At 48.1% G+C, this 13,881-nt stretch overlaps 1 protein-coding gene across 2 annotated transcripts in view; it reads left to right on the top strand.

The window, feature by feature from the left end:
- GRIPAP1 (GRIP1 associated protein 1) overlaps positions 1–13,881 on the top strand; it is a 555,884-nt gene that overhangs the window by 137,170 nt on the left and 404,833 nt on the right. For both annotated transcript variants that reach the window (XM_078664658.1, XM_078664657.1), the window contains exon 9: positions 12,497–12,567. In XM_078664658.1, coding sequence (XP_078520784.1) covers positions 12,497–12,567 — 71 coding nt within the window. The remainder of the gene's footprint in view (positions 1–12,496; positions 12,568–13,881) is intronic.

Genomic DNA, 13,881 nt, shown 5'->3' with positions numbered 1-13,881 from the left:
ATGCAGAGCACTTACTTGGTCCACACCTCACACTTTCACAAAACATTACTGTGCGGATGTACTAGGTCACCACCAAGTTAATATTGGTCAAGCATTACTTTGTACACTTTTTCAATCTACTACAACACCCACAGACTAGTCACCACTTTTGTGAGGACTGCTTTACAGTCTCTGCACTGCATGTGTATCTACAGCCCCACATTCCTCGAATGGAAAATGTTACTCACCCTATAAGAATCTGTTTGTGACATGTAGTGCTATAGATTCACATGTGCCCACCCTCCTCCACGGACGCCTGTGGCTGTTTGTAATCTTCTTTACAATCTAATTTTCCTCTTTTTCATAGAATCTCTGTAAACTTTACTTCGCTTGGTATTCCATATTCACCCGCCGCGCGGGAACAATGGAATCGATGACTGTTCGCATTACCACAAGGGGAGGATTCACACTGCCTCATGACTCGAAAGACTTCTTCTAAGAAAAACAACTTGCTCAACACCAGATGCCAATAGTATGCACAAAATGTGAATCTACTGCACTACCTGCCCTCGAACAGATGCTAACAGGATCAGAAACATTTTCCTCACAACTGTGTGCCACCTCGCTTTGGGAAACTTGATTCTTCAGGGATAATGACATTTTACAGTCAACCCTTCCTCAATGTGAAAACAGGAGGTAGAAACGTATATACTTTAAGAATAACAATAAATGGTGCTGAATAAACCTGAATGTCTGATCTAGCTTTTCTCAGAAGAATAGATCTTTGTTTGCTGGTAAGTAATATAGAATAGGTGAGATAAAAATGTACACCAAAACCACTGAAGTTGTTAGTACCATCTGGAACCCATATATAGGAATCCAAATACATTTATAGTGTTAACATTCTGACTTGTAATACCCTGGAAACATATGAGCAGTCATACTGTATTTGTGTAAGGGTCGGTGTTCTTGGTTGCTGCTGTTTATGGCTCACCAGTCAGGGGGGCAGAGGCGATGTTAGAAATGTCAAGCGTTAAATTTAAATTTGATCTGTCATCTGTCCTAGTTCCTTGTCTCATCTAAGTTGCAAGATAGGTCAGGATCTCAAAGGAATGGTGTTTAAATGAATGGAGCTACTGGGCTTCTGGTAACCGGGCTCTGATGCTCTGCTCCCAGTCACTGGGAGGGAGTAGTTAGGGCTCCAAGTGGTCAAAGGTTAGATGCAGGTGGGCTCACTGCTAAATTAGGAATGTGGGCACCCATATTAAATGCCCCTCTGGATCTCCTACCTTTAGGGGCCAGATTTTCATTAATGTCTTGTGGACATCTGGAAATGCCACTGAGAGATCCGCTTGTACTCATACCAACAGTGTAGTGGTGTAGCAGTGGCAGTAGTGAACTTGATGTAGTGTTGGTATCCATGCACCTTTTAGGGAAGGCACCATATCCCTGGAACTGTAAGTCCTGGTAATATTCGTTAAACAGGCTGACCAATGCGGGCCAAGGGAATCCAGGCCAAAACCTCCATGCTTCTCTTGAGCTTGTATGAGAAGTTAGGCGACCCTGAAGTTGTGTTGGTCCACGGCAGGTGGTGCTTACCTTTTCCACGGCCCGGTGGGATTTCCAGCAGTTCTCTCAGGTTCCCTGTCGGCTGTAACTTCCTGAGCGTCAAGGCTTCATGTAGATTCATTGGTGACCTATCTTCTCAAAGTATCCTCTTCTGAACTTTGGGCAGCTGGGCCTGGCTGATATCTTGCTTCTCCACACAGGCATCTTCTTCTAAGTCACAATTACAGGTGGATTTCAGATGCAAGTGTTTTTCCCAGCTACTTAATGGGTATCCTAATGATAATAACAAGTATGCAATAGTAGAGCATTTGTTTGTAGTTTTAACGTGCTGTAAGTAAAGGTGCACCCATTCACTGCTGGAGCATTTTCAGAACTTTACATCCCTGTCTCATGCTGACCTCGACGAGAATAACCTTTCACAGAACAAGCACTAGTTAGCGCACTGCTGACCCGCACAAGTGACAAGATCCCAGAATGCCCTTCCGAGTCCTTATGCGAAGTAAAAGGAACCAGATTAAAATGGCTGCAGGTCTGGCAAGCACCAGGCCTAATTGTCATCCTCTTCACAGGTACTGGTTTTCTTAATATTAATGACAGCCAAGACAACAGATTTTGTCCTCATTGTGCTAGAGAGATTTGGGATAATGCTGTACAGTTATGGAGGGAGAAAGGAAACCTTGCCTGCAGCCTGACCTTGAGTAATGTCTGACGTCTTTTATGGGCACATTGCTGCAGCTATCTCTGTAGCTTGTGGCCTTTAGGTTCCAATTTAAGCTTGAAACCAAAACCGTTAAATGTCTGTTGATAACACACATTGGTATGGAAAATCTGAGGATGAAAAATTGGAGAACACCATGGCTTAAAAACTCTTTGCCAACTATTTGTATTTGTAGTTGTATTTGTAGTTGAATTTATAGGGCGCACAGCTACCCACAAGGGGTCTCCCGGCGCCAGTAGAGTAGTGATTACAAATCGCAGTTGTTATTGAGGAAAGAGCCAGGTTTTAAGGTCTCTGCGGAATTTCATCAAAGATGGTTCAAGTTTCAATGTAACAGGAAGAGAATTCCACAGCCTAGGGGCAACGCAGGAGAAAGAGCGTCCGCCCATTCTCATCAGTTTGAAGCGCGGAATCAGGAAGTTTCCTTGGGATGATGATCTAAGGAGGCGGGATGGAGAGTATTGTTGAACAAGGGACTGTAGGTAAGCTGGAGCCGACCCTTGTTTGATCTTGTGCATAAAGCAAAGAGCCTTACATTTGACTCGGTTTTCAATACGGAGCCAGTGAAGGTCCTTAAGAAAGGGGGAGATGGGAGATCTCCACGGGACCTTACAAAGGAGGCGGGCAGCCGAGTTCTGGACAAGCTAAAGTCTCCTCTGAATCTCCAAGGTAACTCCGAGATAAAGCACATTGCCATAGTCCAGGCGAGAAGAAATCAAAGCCTAGACCACCGAGCCCCTCGTCGAGACTGGGAGCATCCATAGGATTTTCCGGAGCCACCCCAGGATGGGAAAGCAGGTGGCTGCCACCTTGACCACTTGATGCCGCATGGAGAGCGAATCATCCAGGACAAAGCCAAGGTTGCGAACCTGCGTCACTGGAAGGGGTGGGGGGCCCATTTCTAACGGCCAATGTGCGGGGCTCCAGAGGTGCTTTTGCTTGCCCAGAATGACCACCTCCGTCTTGTCTCCGTTTAATTTCAGGAGGTTCACCTGCATCCACTCTGCCACACGGCTCAGTCCTAATTTAAGAGCAGATGGAGCATTTGCTTCGGCCGAGGAGAGGGAGAAAAGAATCTGAGTATCATCTGCGTATGAGTAGAGGGAGAGACCAGCCTCTTCCACGATGGTTGCCAGGGGTCTCACGCAGATATTGAAGAGCATAGGACTCAGCGAGGACCCCTGCGGCACCCCATGCGCAGATGAACGAACAGAGGAAGAAGAACCGGAAGAAACAACCTGAAAAGTGCGGTGATTTTAAGAAAGAGGCCAGCCAAGCAAGGGCAGGGCCAGTCACTCCGGCCGCTCTCAATGCTCTCAGAAGAATGGAATGCAAGACTGTATCAAATGCAGCGCTTAAGTCTAAAAGAATAAGCGCCGAGGTCTCACCATGATCAAGACGAGTGCGTAAGTTCTCAGTAACCCCAGGAGGGTTGTTTCGGTGGAGAAGTGGGAGCGGAACCCCGACTGGGACGGATGTAAAAATCCTGTAGTCTCCACATGAGAAGTGAGATGTATGTTAATGTGCCTCTCCAAGATCTTTGAGAGCATGGGCAGCAGGGAGATAGGCCGGAAGTTGGCAAGCGTCTTTGGATCTGCGCCAGGTTTTTTTAAGAGTGGAACCACCATAGCTCTTTTCCATTCGTCCGGGACTATAGATTCCTGCAATGAGGAGTTCAGAAGCTCTTGAATAACTAGAAGAACATCAGGAGATAGCTGGCGAAGAATATCCATAGGAATAGGATCCAGGAGGGAGCCTGAATTTACCTTCGCCATGCAGGCGGAGAACGAATTTGAGTCTAGCAGGGGCCACTCTGAGATCTGCATTTCCGGAAGTGTAGGGCCCAGTGTGACCAGATTAAGGGGGTCAGAAGGGGGATTGGGGGAGGCCAGAGAAAGGGCATTGTAGATGGTTTCGACTTTGGATATAAAAAAGTCTGCAATTTCATTGCATTCCGCTTCCCCTAGCACAGGTGGAGTGGGGGAGGTATTTGAGCATAGAGAAGAGAGCTTTCAGCCGATTAATGGCCCTTTCGATAAGACTCCGAGACAAAAAAGGCATTTGCCTTTCTGCAGGCTCGATGGTATTGCCTGAGTGCTGATCGATACGTCAGTTTATCATTCAAGGCGTAGGTTTTTCGCCAGGATCTCTCCAGATGTTTACATTTGGATTTCATTGCTTTCAGATCATCCGTAAACCATGGGGCTGGGGCGAGATGTGGAATAGGTCGTCTGGGACGCGGCGGCAGATGGCGATTAATGTTAGAAGTTAGCCAGTGAGATACTTCCTGAACCAAAGAAGTACACCTAAGTGTGGTATCAGGGCAGGTGGCAGTGAGCGAGGCGTTAAACGCCGAGATGTTCAGCTTAGTCCAGGCTCTGTGGTTGCCCATAGTGCCAAAGCAGGGCATACCCTTTGCAGTTTCAACAAGCAGAGTAAAGTGAATTGCAAAGTGATCGGACCAATCGAGGGGGAGGGCAGGGGAGGTGCAGTCAAACAAAATGTTAGAGATGACAGGATCGAGTAGGTGGCCTGCCTGATGGGTGGGACCTCGGTTGCGCAGTATTAAATTAATGGCCTCGCAGTCGGATAGAAACGTTCTGCTTAAGCCATTATGCGTGTCTTCCAAATGGAGATTTAGGTCTCCCAAGATGGTGAAATTAGCTGACTTCATAGCGTAAGGGGCTACGCGTTCAGCAAATGAAGTTAGCCACTGAGTAGGTTTGCCAGGGGGGCGGTAGATCAATATCCCCGATAGCGTCAGTTGGGGGGAGATCGCCAGTTTGAATAGTGCGGCTTCACAGTCCGGAAATGAAATAGCTTCCAGAGAGCAGGAATAGATATCCTTGAAAATAATCGCTATCCCACCGCCTTTCCCCGTGGCTCTGTCTTGCCTGACTATAACATATCCAGGCGGCAGGGCACTAGCCACATCAGGCCCGGAGCTGGCATGAAGCCAGGTTTCCGTTAGAAACAAGGCATCTGGCTGGGTGGAAGTTAATAGGTCAAATATATTTTCTCTGTTTTTGGGCAGAGATTGACAATTGATACTCCAGAACTTATAAGGTGGAGTTAATGGCACTAACGGCGCAGTGTTGCCAGAAAATACGAAGTTACAATGTGGACATTTTAACGGCGTTTTAAGCGAGCAATCAGGTGATACACAAAAGGGGAGGCTATTATTCAGGCGACGTAGCTCCTCAGAAGAATATGTGATTGGGCCGCAGATTGCAGGCTCAATTTGGGCAGGGTTCCTGGGCGCTGGGCGCGGACGGGCGCAGACGGGCTTGCCTTTGGCGCGCTTTCGGCGCGCCGCCGGCGCCCACTGCGCCCGCCCGCTGCGCGGCCGGGGAGTGGTATGTACTATATAGGGTTGGGAGCGGGTGGGGCTCATCCCAGCACAGGTGCGCAGAATGACTCAACCCCCAATGGCGGCAAGCCCTGCCTCCAACGCGTCAGATCCTAGTCGTCTGCGCGAGGAGCGGGCAGTGAATGCGGCGGGGCAGGGTGAGTGAGAAGCTTGTATTTAAAATAACACAATTTACAGGTTTTAAAGTGCAGCAAATAAAATCATACAAGTTAAAAAAGCGGCTGTCTCGTCCTCCGGCTTCCGCCTCAGAGGAGTCGTAATCACTGATCTATTGCCTTCTGTACTTGGTAAGACAGCTGAGATGTTGTATGTGGGTTGTCCATCAGTGGATTTATGCACCATCCTGTCCAGACTCTAAGCGCTAGGGAGGCAAGAATGATGTAGAGCTCCTGGTGAGATGTAACTTCTCTTCTAGGCTACTCTGGTGTGCCTTTTTGCTTGGGCTGTGTTCTTCTTCCAGTGCATACAGCAGTTAATGCCTGAACTCCAGAGCTGTGCTGTGATGTCAGGGGGTGCCCAACGTGTACCCTTCTTCTAAGCGGAAGCGATGACCACTCTCCCAACCCAGGCAGTTCCATGATTAACTATTGTGGCAGAGATTCTAGTGGAGGGGCACAAACTATATTTACCAATACCTCTGCGAGGAACCTGCCTACGGACTCTCCCTAGAAAAGGACAGTTTGGGCCCTGTAATTAGGGTCCCATGCATTCATCATGCCTGGAAGACGTATGAATAATGTGTGTTGCGTGAACTAGTGACATCATGCCCTTTGTCTACCTTTTCCCAAAAACTGTTCATTTGTTAATGGAGGGAGGTGTCTGACCTATTCTCTTTATTGAGAGTAGGTGTCCCCAGCCCTCGGTACAACTCAGGGCAGTGAAACACTTTGGAAGCTAATACGTCCCCATGGGAAAATGTGCCTGCAGAAACTCCCCAGGTACCATATGACAACAAAATCAGAAATAATAGACACAAATTGTGTTTGTTGTTTCTATATTTCATCATTTAGTCCTCTGTTTTATTGTGAGCTTATATCTGGTTAAACATGAGGAACAAGTAGTTAACCTCACCTCATAATTTTCGTAGAGCTACAAACAGTTGCGCAAAATTTTTAATACTTTTTGTGTTTTTTTTAGTAATGCTACTCGCAAATTAGGGCACATGTGACAAAAATGTTTTTACTAACTCATGGTATGCTTGGCATGTGGTGTCTACATTATGTGTGTAAAATTTGCTGCTAAAGATTTCTGAATTTCTGATTTAGAATATTCCCTGGCGCTAGACTGGATCTGAAAGATTTTCGAGCATCACCACTGCACTCTGGTAGGTAGTGTCTTGCGGGTCCGTGTAGACCCCTCTCTGCCCTGCAACTAACAGCTGGAGCTGCGTATATGCGCCACCCATGCACACTGATGTAATTTTCTTTTTTTTCCGCACCTTTATATAGCTGGACCTGGAGCTAGTTTGTAACTCTTTCTTGTCAGTTTTTTTTAATTCTCACAAAATATTTCTCCAGTGCGCAAAGGAACATGCTCCCGCCTACAACTACAGGGTTTAAACCTTGTAGGGACTATCACAAGCAGATGACTGGGAAAGATGCCCACAAGTTGTGTCTCTAGTGTTTGGAGTCTGGCAACGAATTCAGGATTGTGTGAGGAGTATGCACTTATACACCATAAGGCAATCCAGAAGTGCCAAGCCATACATCGCCGAACACTGTTTGAAGTTGCTTGAGTCCCGCTCACAGTCAAGGCCATGGATACATTCCTGTTTTCCGGCCGCTGTTGTGACCGGTCATTGTCGCTGTCCAAGTCTTTGGATAAGTAATAGTATAAAAAGAAAAATAGGTAGTCCAAGTCTCAGCCTCTCCACTTTCTTTCTGAAAAGTTGTGAGGATTTTAAGGTGCCTCTTGTTCCTGTTCCCCGACTAGTAGCTAATTTGATAGCTGATTCCAATGCACCCCGGATTCCAGAGCCGCCTACAACATTATAGCAGTTTGAGGCATTTGAGAAAACCATGCTATGAATCTTTGGCACCCTCCCACTGCCTCTGGCAGTTCTGGACCCCCTGGGTCCACGGAGGGCCCCAGTTTAGGTTACTACCAGCGTGACCAACCTCAGCATCTTCTATGCTCCTGAACCCGTTTCGGTTCAGTACGGACTCCAGAGCTGACTCCATATCCGGCAGCAAGATCCTCACAAGTCTCTGCACATCAACACTGGCCTTGAATTCATTGACGCCAGAAGAGGACATCAAAACTATTATCCTGTTGGTCTGTGAACCAAATATGTCTCGGCCTCCCCGAAGTCACCCCCCCGGAACAGTTCTAATGCGGTCAGCCCCAGTACACCTTGACTCTGATAAAACCGTGCTTTGCCTAGGACTCGCCCTCCAGAACACCAAGAGCTTTTCAGTTCTGACTCTGACCAAAGTCAACCAACTATTGGTGATGATAGGGATGAATTCCCCCACCTGCCGCCCCCAAATCTGATCATTTGTATTTGGATCTACAAGAGGACAGTGGATTGGGCACGCCCCTTTATATGTGGCTGGGGTTGCCACCTGGCCCTTTAATGGAGGAGTTGGCCCCATTCTGCAGTTATCAGTCAAGTGGCTGTAGTCCTGGACTTGCAATTACCATCTGTTGAGGAGAAAACCAATGTCTTCACTGAAGTCTTACAACCCGGCAGACCTCATCTGAACCTTTGCTGCTGTTTAATGAAGCCCTGACTGACACATTCATGGGTACTTGGCTAAAGCCGGATCCTGCCCACCTGTGAACAAACATGTGGCTCGTCACCGCAGACCAGTTCCAGGTGACCACGTCTCCCTGATGCACCATCCGCCTACTGAGAGCCTGTAGTTCAGACCTCTTTAGTGGGGTTAATCTAAACCCTTCCCCACAATGCCCCAGACAGAGTGGTGAAAATAATTGACCAATTCAGAAAGAGGATGCTTTCATCAACTAGCCTCGTCTTTTGTTCAGTCGATGCCACTTGTTTGCTGGATAGATACTCTCATATGGGACAAGATTGCAGTAATCTTGCCATCAGTCCTGGAGGAATTCGGTGCCAACTTGCGCAGACCATTCAGCATGGTCAGGACGCGGCTTGGACACGATTGAATGTTTAGGCAGAGCAGTCGGAACTGGTGTGGTGCTCCGGTGCCACTCAATGATGGGCTTTTTGGGTGATGTTCAGGCATTGCTTATCAATCTGCCTTTTGACAGGTCTCACCCATTTGGTGAGAAGGCACACTCTGACCTTGAGCTCTCTAAAGCGAATAGAGCCACTGCACGCTCCCTCGATTTCTCAATGCCTGCAAGGCATTATCCCCAACAATTGTACCCCTTTAGCGACGTCGCTAGAGGTTTCCTTTACAGGCAGCATCAGGGCCTGGTCAGGGATCCAGTAGGCAATGTTAAGTTCCTCATGAACAGTGAACATTCAAATCCCCAGCCCCCCCAGCAGCAGCCTTCAAGCTGCTTAAGTTTGCCTTTAGCGGCACACGGCCACCCAACAGGAGCCGGATTCACTCATTTTCCTGACAGGCGGAAGGCCATAACATCCAGCAGGTGGGTCCTGCAGATAGTCCAGCAGGCTAAGTTCTGCTGTTTCTTTTTGTCCAACCGCCTCTTCTGCCTACACCAAAGCAGCTTTTGGAGTAGCATCTGTACATTTTGCTGCAGAAAGTTCTGGCTCTTTTTTGCGAAAGGAGCCATAGAGAGAGTCCTAGCCCCGGAGTGCGGATCAAGGTGTTGCTCCCATTATTTCCCAGTGCCAAACAGGGTGAAGCCTTGTCCTATTTTAGATCTCTGATCTCTCAATTTCTTTCTGCAAAAGGGCCAATTCATGATGCTCACATTCTGTCCGCCCTGAATCGCTTATTTCCATGTTCTTATCCTGCAGGGCCGCAGGCACTACTTGCAGTTCAAGGTGGGCTTCAAGCATTTTCAGTTAGCTGTGCTCCCTTTTGGCCTCACCACTGCCTCTCCGATTTTTCCAAAGATGATGATAGTAGTTGGAGGTCGAGTGTACCAGTCTTTTCCCACCTCGATGACTGGATTTTGAAGACTGGCTCATCACAGTCAATCATGAACCACTTCCAAATGATTGCGAACCTCCTTTCATCATTTTGTTCACGATCAACGGCCAAAGTAACACCTGACTCAGTTGCAGAGGCTTCCTTTCATTTGAGACCTCCAAAATACGGTGCATCACCGTGCTTTCCCACTGGAGCAGCGTCCTGTACATTCAGGCTGTGATCCACAGGTTTCAGTCTCTGTCCTGGGTCTCAGTGAGGTTGCCTCTGAGGCTTCATGGCCCATTGGCCTCTTGAATATTCCTCATTGTTCATGCCAGGTGGCATATAGGGCTCTGCAGAGGGATCTGAAGTCTCAGTGGGTCCAGCGCCAGGGAAACTTGTCTGAGACTCCATACAAGTGTTTAAGGAGACTGCAAAAGACCTGCAGTGGTGGCTGCTTGACTGCATTTGAACCAGCAGCAGACCTCTCTCCTTACCACACTCAGAGCTGATGGTGGTGACAGACGCGTCACTGCTGGGTTGGCTGGGTTGGAGATCTCACCTGGGAGATCAGAGGACTTTGGTCTCAGGCAGAGACCTGCCTCCACATCACCTTGTTGGAGTTATGGCCATTTGCTTGGCATTGAAAGCCTTCCTGCCACCCATCAAGGGGAGGCTTATTCAAGCCCTATTCACCACCACCATGTGGTATTGAAACTAGGGGTGGGTGGCAAATTCTGCGCCGCTCGCGGAATTTGCGAAATTTTGGCAATTCCGCGTTCCACATGGAAAGCGGAATTGCCGAAAATTCCGTGATCCGCGGCATAGCCGAATTCATGAGCATGGTGGGGTACTGTATTGCACAAAACACCAGTGAAATCTCCTTGGATAAATATGCAGGGCAGGATTCATTCTGGCACGATCCTGTCACAAAAATTAAACCTCAACAGGAAGCACTTACATGTATAAATAAAGCAGGTGCCCAGGCCAAGTTGAAGCTCAAATTCAGTAACGCATTAATCACCAGCACAAAAAATTGGTGAGCACAGTCGAGGCTAGGCCGGTGTGCTTTCTCCCCATATCTACCGGTAATGAATTTGCTGTAATCCTGGATGGATCCTGGATGGAGGTCTTTGCATCCATGAGTTTCTTGAGCGCAATCTCTGTGTAGTTCCTGTGACCAGGAGGTTCTTTCTCCTCATCTGCTGCTCTGATCATTCTCTGACCTTTTATAAACAAGAGGCATGTGAACTCTCATAGAAGCCCTGCCCCACAGTCACGCACACTAGTGGTATGCAACGTCTTCCCACCCTTTTCCCACTATGATGGACAGCTCACTCAAGCGACCCCAGCGCTTTTCGGCGTGGTGTCAAAGTTACAGACACACATGGTCACTGGAGACAACTCTTCTGGCCCGCAGCTGTAGTGTAGGACACGCACTATACAATTACCCAACGAAGTAGCACTTACTGATTAGCCAGTAGTACTCCAGTTGAGTAGAGGTATTGCACAAAACGCCAGTGGCCTCTTCTTGGATAAATATGCAGGGCAGGATTCATTCGGGCACGATACTCCTGTCACAAAAATTTATTCCACGTGCTCGCTGAGTTTTTTTGCCATTTTGCGTAACTTTGCGTGGAGCGACTGCGTAAATTCCGCCCACCCCTAATTGAAACAAGCAGGGTGAAGTGGAGCCCTGGGCCCTGTTCCAGAAGGCCTTGTGCTTTTAGAACTGGCTGAATCGTCAGGGCTTTTTCCTGATTGTGCACCACCTGGTGGAATCTTTAAACACCAGGGCGGACAAACTCAGCCATCCATGCCTAGCGGATTACCAGTGGCAATTACACCCGGAGGTGGCACATTGCATCTTCCAGCAATGGGGAGAAGAACCCTGGCTCAGTCTCTTTGCCACCACCGAGAACGCGCAATGTCATCACTTCTGTGCGCTTGAGTTTCCCAGAAGGCTCTTTCTTGGGGCACGGGACTCCTGTATGCCACCTTGCCACTAACTCTCCTGCCCCGATTTATGAAGAATGACTGGGTCCCAGTCGTCTTGGTGGCTCTGGATTGGGCCAGGAGAGTTTGTCACCCAAAACTTATGCGCAAGAACATCTGTCCTCTGATAAGCTTCTTCCTTTGATGAGATGTTATGTTGCAGCAGCAGCTCGGGTCTTACACACTGACCTACACATCCATGCATGGAGATTGAACTGCAGCAGTTGACGGCATTCAGTCTTCCTCCCGAAGTAATGGACATCATCCCTGAGGCCAGTTGTCCTTCTACAAAGTCAGTGCATGATGGACGCTCGGGCAAGTTTGTGGCACCAATAATATTGACCTGTTGGAGGCCAAATTGTCACATGTCTTGTTTTTTTTCAAATGCCCAAAGGTTTAAGTCACATATTTCCTCCTCAGCCCTTCGTGATGCCACAATGGAGCTTTAATATGGTCCTTACATTTCTTATGTGCACCCCTTTTGAACCGTTGCATAGCTGTCCTCTACGTTTCCGGACCCTGGCGATGGTCTTTCTCATTGTGGTAACCTCAGCTCACCGCTTGAGTGGTCTTCAAGCTCTGTCAGTCCAGTCTGTACGCGGCTCCACCTGTAACTTCCAGGGTGTAAGTGGGGTGAATGCAAAGCTGCACAACACCACCTACCGGGGTGCAGGAGCGAAGTTAAACCATCCTACGGATTCAGTCTGGTGCCTGGACATATTCTAAAGGTGAGGAATCTGCTGTTAGATAGTGTGTGTACAAGAAAGCGTGTTACCGAAGGTAAGTAAATTGTTTATTAAAACACAATGTCTATTTCTCTAAATTAGCTTTTTTTTGTAGAAGTCCGACTGAAATGGGAGATGGAAAAAGAGGAGAAGAGATTGCTGAAGGAGCAGTTGCAGACATTAGAGGTAAGGTTCAGGCGTGCATGTGTGATCAAGGTCTTTGCATTCATTTTCTTCTGTGTCTTTTTGCAGCCGCATCTGTGTGGGTTATATTGCTAAACTGAATGTTACGTGGGAAGACTGTGATCTCTGCACAGCAGTGTATGGCTCTTTGATGCTGCACCGGGATTCTGATCTGTGATTTGTCTTTCTTGCTTTTGACATGGACTCCCGTCCCCTGAAACCTTAGGTTGTAATTTTTCCCTGATTACTTCTTGCTGTAGAGTCCTCATCTTTGAATCCTCCCCAGGCATCAATCTAGACCCAAAAACATTCTCAGTAGCCCCCTTTGTTGGCTCCAGTTGCTGTTCTTCTTCGTGTCACCAAAACAACTTTGTGCATTGATATAGATGCCACTTGTGGCTGGACGTCCATACCTAGACGCAATGCATGCTCCTGAGGTAGAGTTCCTCTGCGCCCCTCTGAGCTGAAGCTAGTGGGCATCTTGTGACCCTGGCCCCAGCGGTTGCTCCGGCCCCAAAGCCAGGCCACCGCTGGTGGGTACTTTCCCAGTGTTATTTGACCCCAGATGTTTATCCGCCTTCCGCCCTGGCTGAGACCGCACCGATCCCCAGGGCTCCATCAGTAGCCCCTCCACCGTCACAGCGTTGACCCGTCCTATGCCTCAAACTAAGGCCTTTCTGAAACACTTCAGGTCTGAAGTGCAAAGACTGGTACAAGAAGCTGGATACAGAGATGGCACTTGACTCAGACCATTGGCCATGGATGAATATTGGCAGAGGTTAGATGACCTCTTTGGATCAATTTCTGAATTCACGTAAATGCCATATATAAACCTCCCTCCTAATGAGAATGACAGCAGCGAGGCAACAAATATGCTTCCTCCTGGCGATACAGACACAACAGATTATACAAATACCCTAGTGGCCGCAACACCTTGTGACGTTAAGATGGAGTACGCCTCCGGGCCACCAGCTGCAGGGAAAGTTGCAAAGGTGCTGGAACTGACTCTTGTAATGGAAGAAGCGAAGTTGAATCTTCTCCGTGAGATGCTCCAATCAACCCCTGCATCCTCGGAAGCTTTGCTTCTGTTCAGTGAGGTTCTAATGGAACCCTTTAAGCAGCCTGGACAAGCCCACCTCGGTGGCATTAGTAAATAGATTGGTTGCTCGCTCGAAAGGCTGGCGTTTGGAGGCCCAGATTTTCTATCGACACATCCTTCACCTGAAAAGCTGTTGGTGAAGGGTTCATCATGTTCTAAGCAGAACCTGGGCGCTTTTTCCAGGGAAACTCTGGCCAGGGCATCTAAGCAACTGGAGG

This window comes from Lissotriton helveticus, chromosome 10 (genome assembly GCF_964261635.1).
Source record: "Lissotriton helveticus chromosome 10, aLisHel1.1, whole genome shotgun sequence".
Classification (NCBI taxonomy): domain Eukaryota; kingdom Metazoa; phylum Chordata; class Amphibia; order Caudata; family Salamandridae; genus Lissotriton; species Lissotriton helveticus.
The sequence above is the reverse complement of the archived record's forward strand: the minus strand, read 5'-3'. Positions and strand labels throughout refer to the sequence as shown.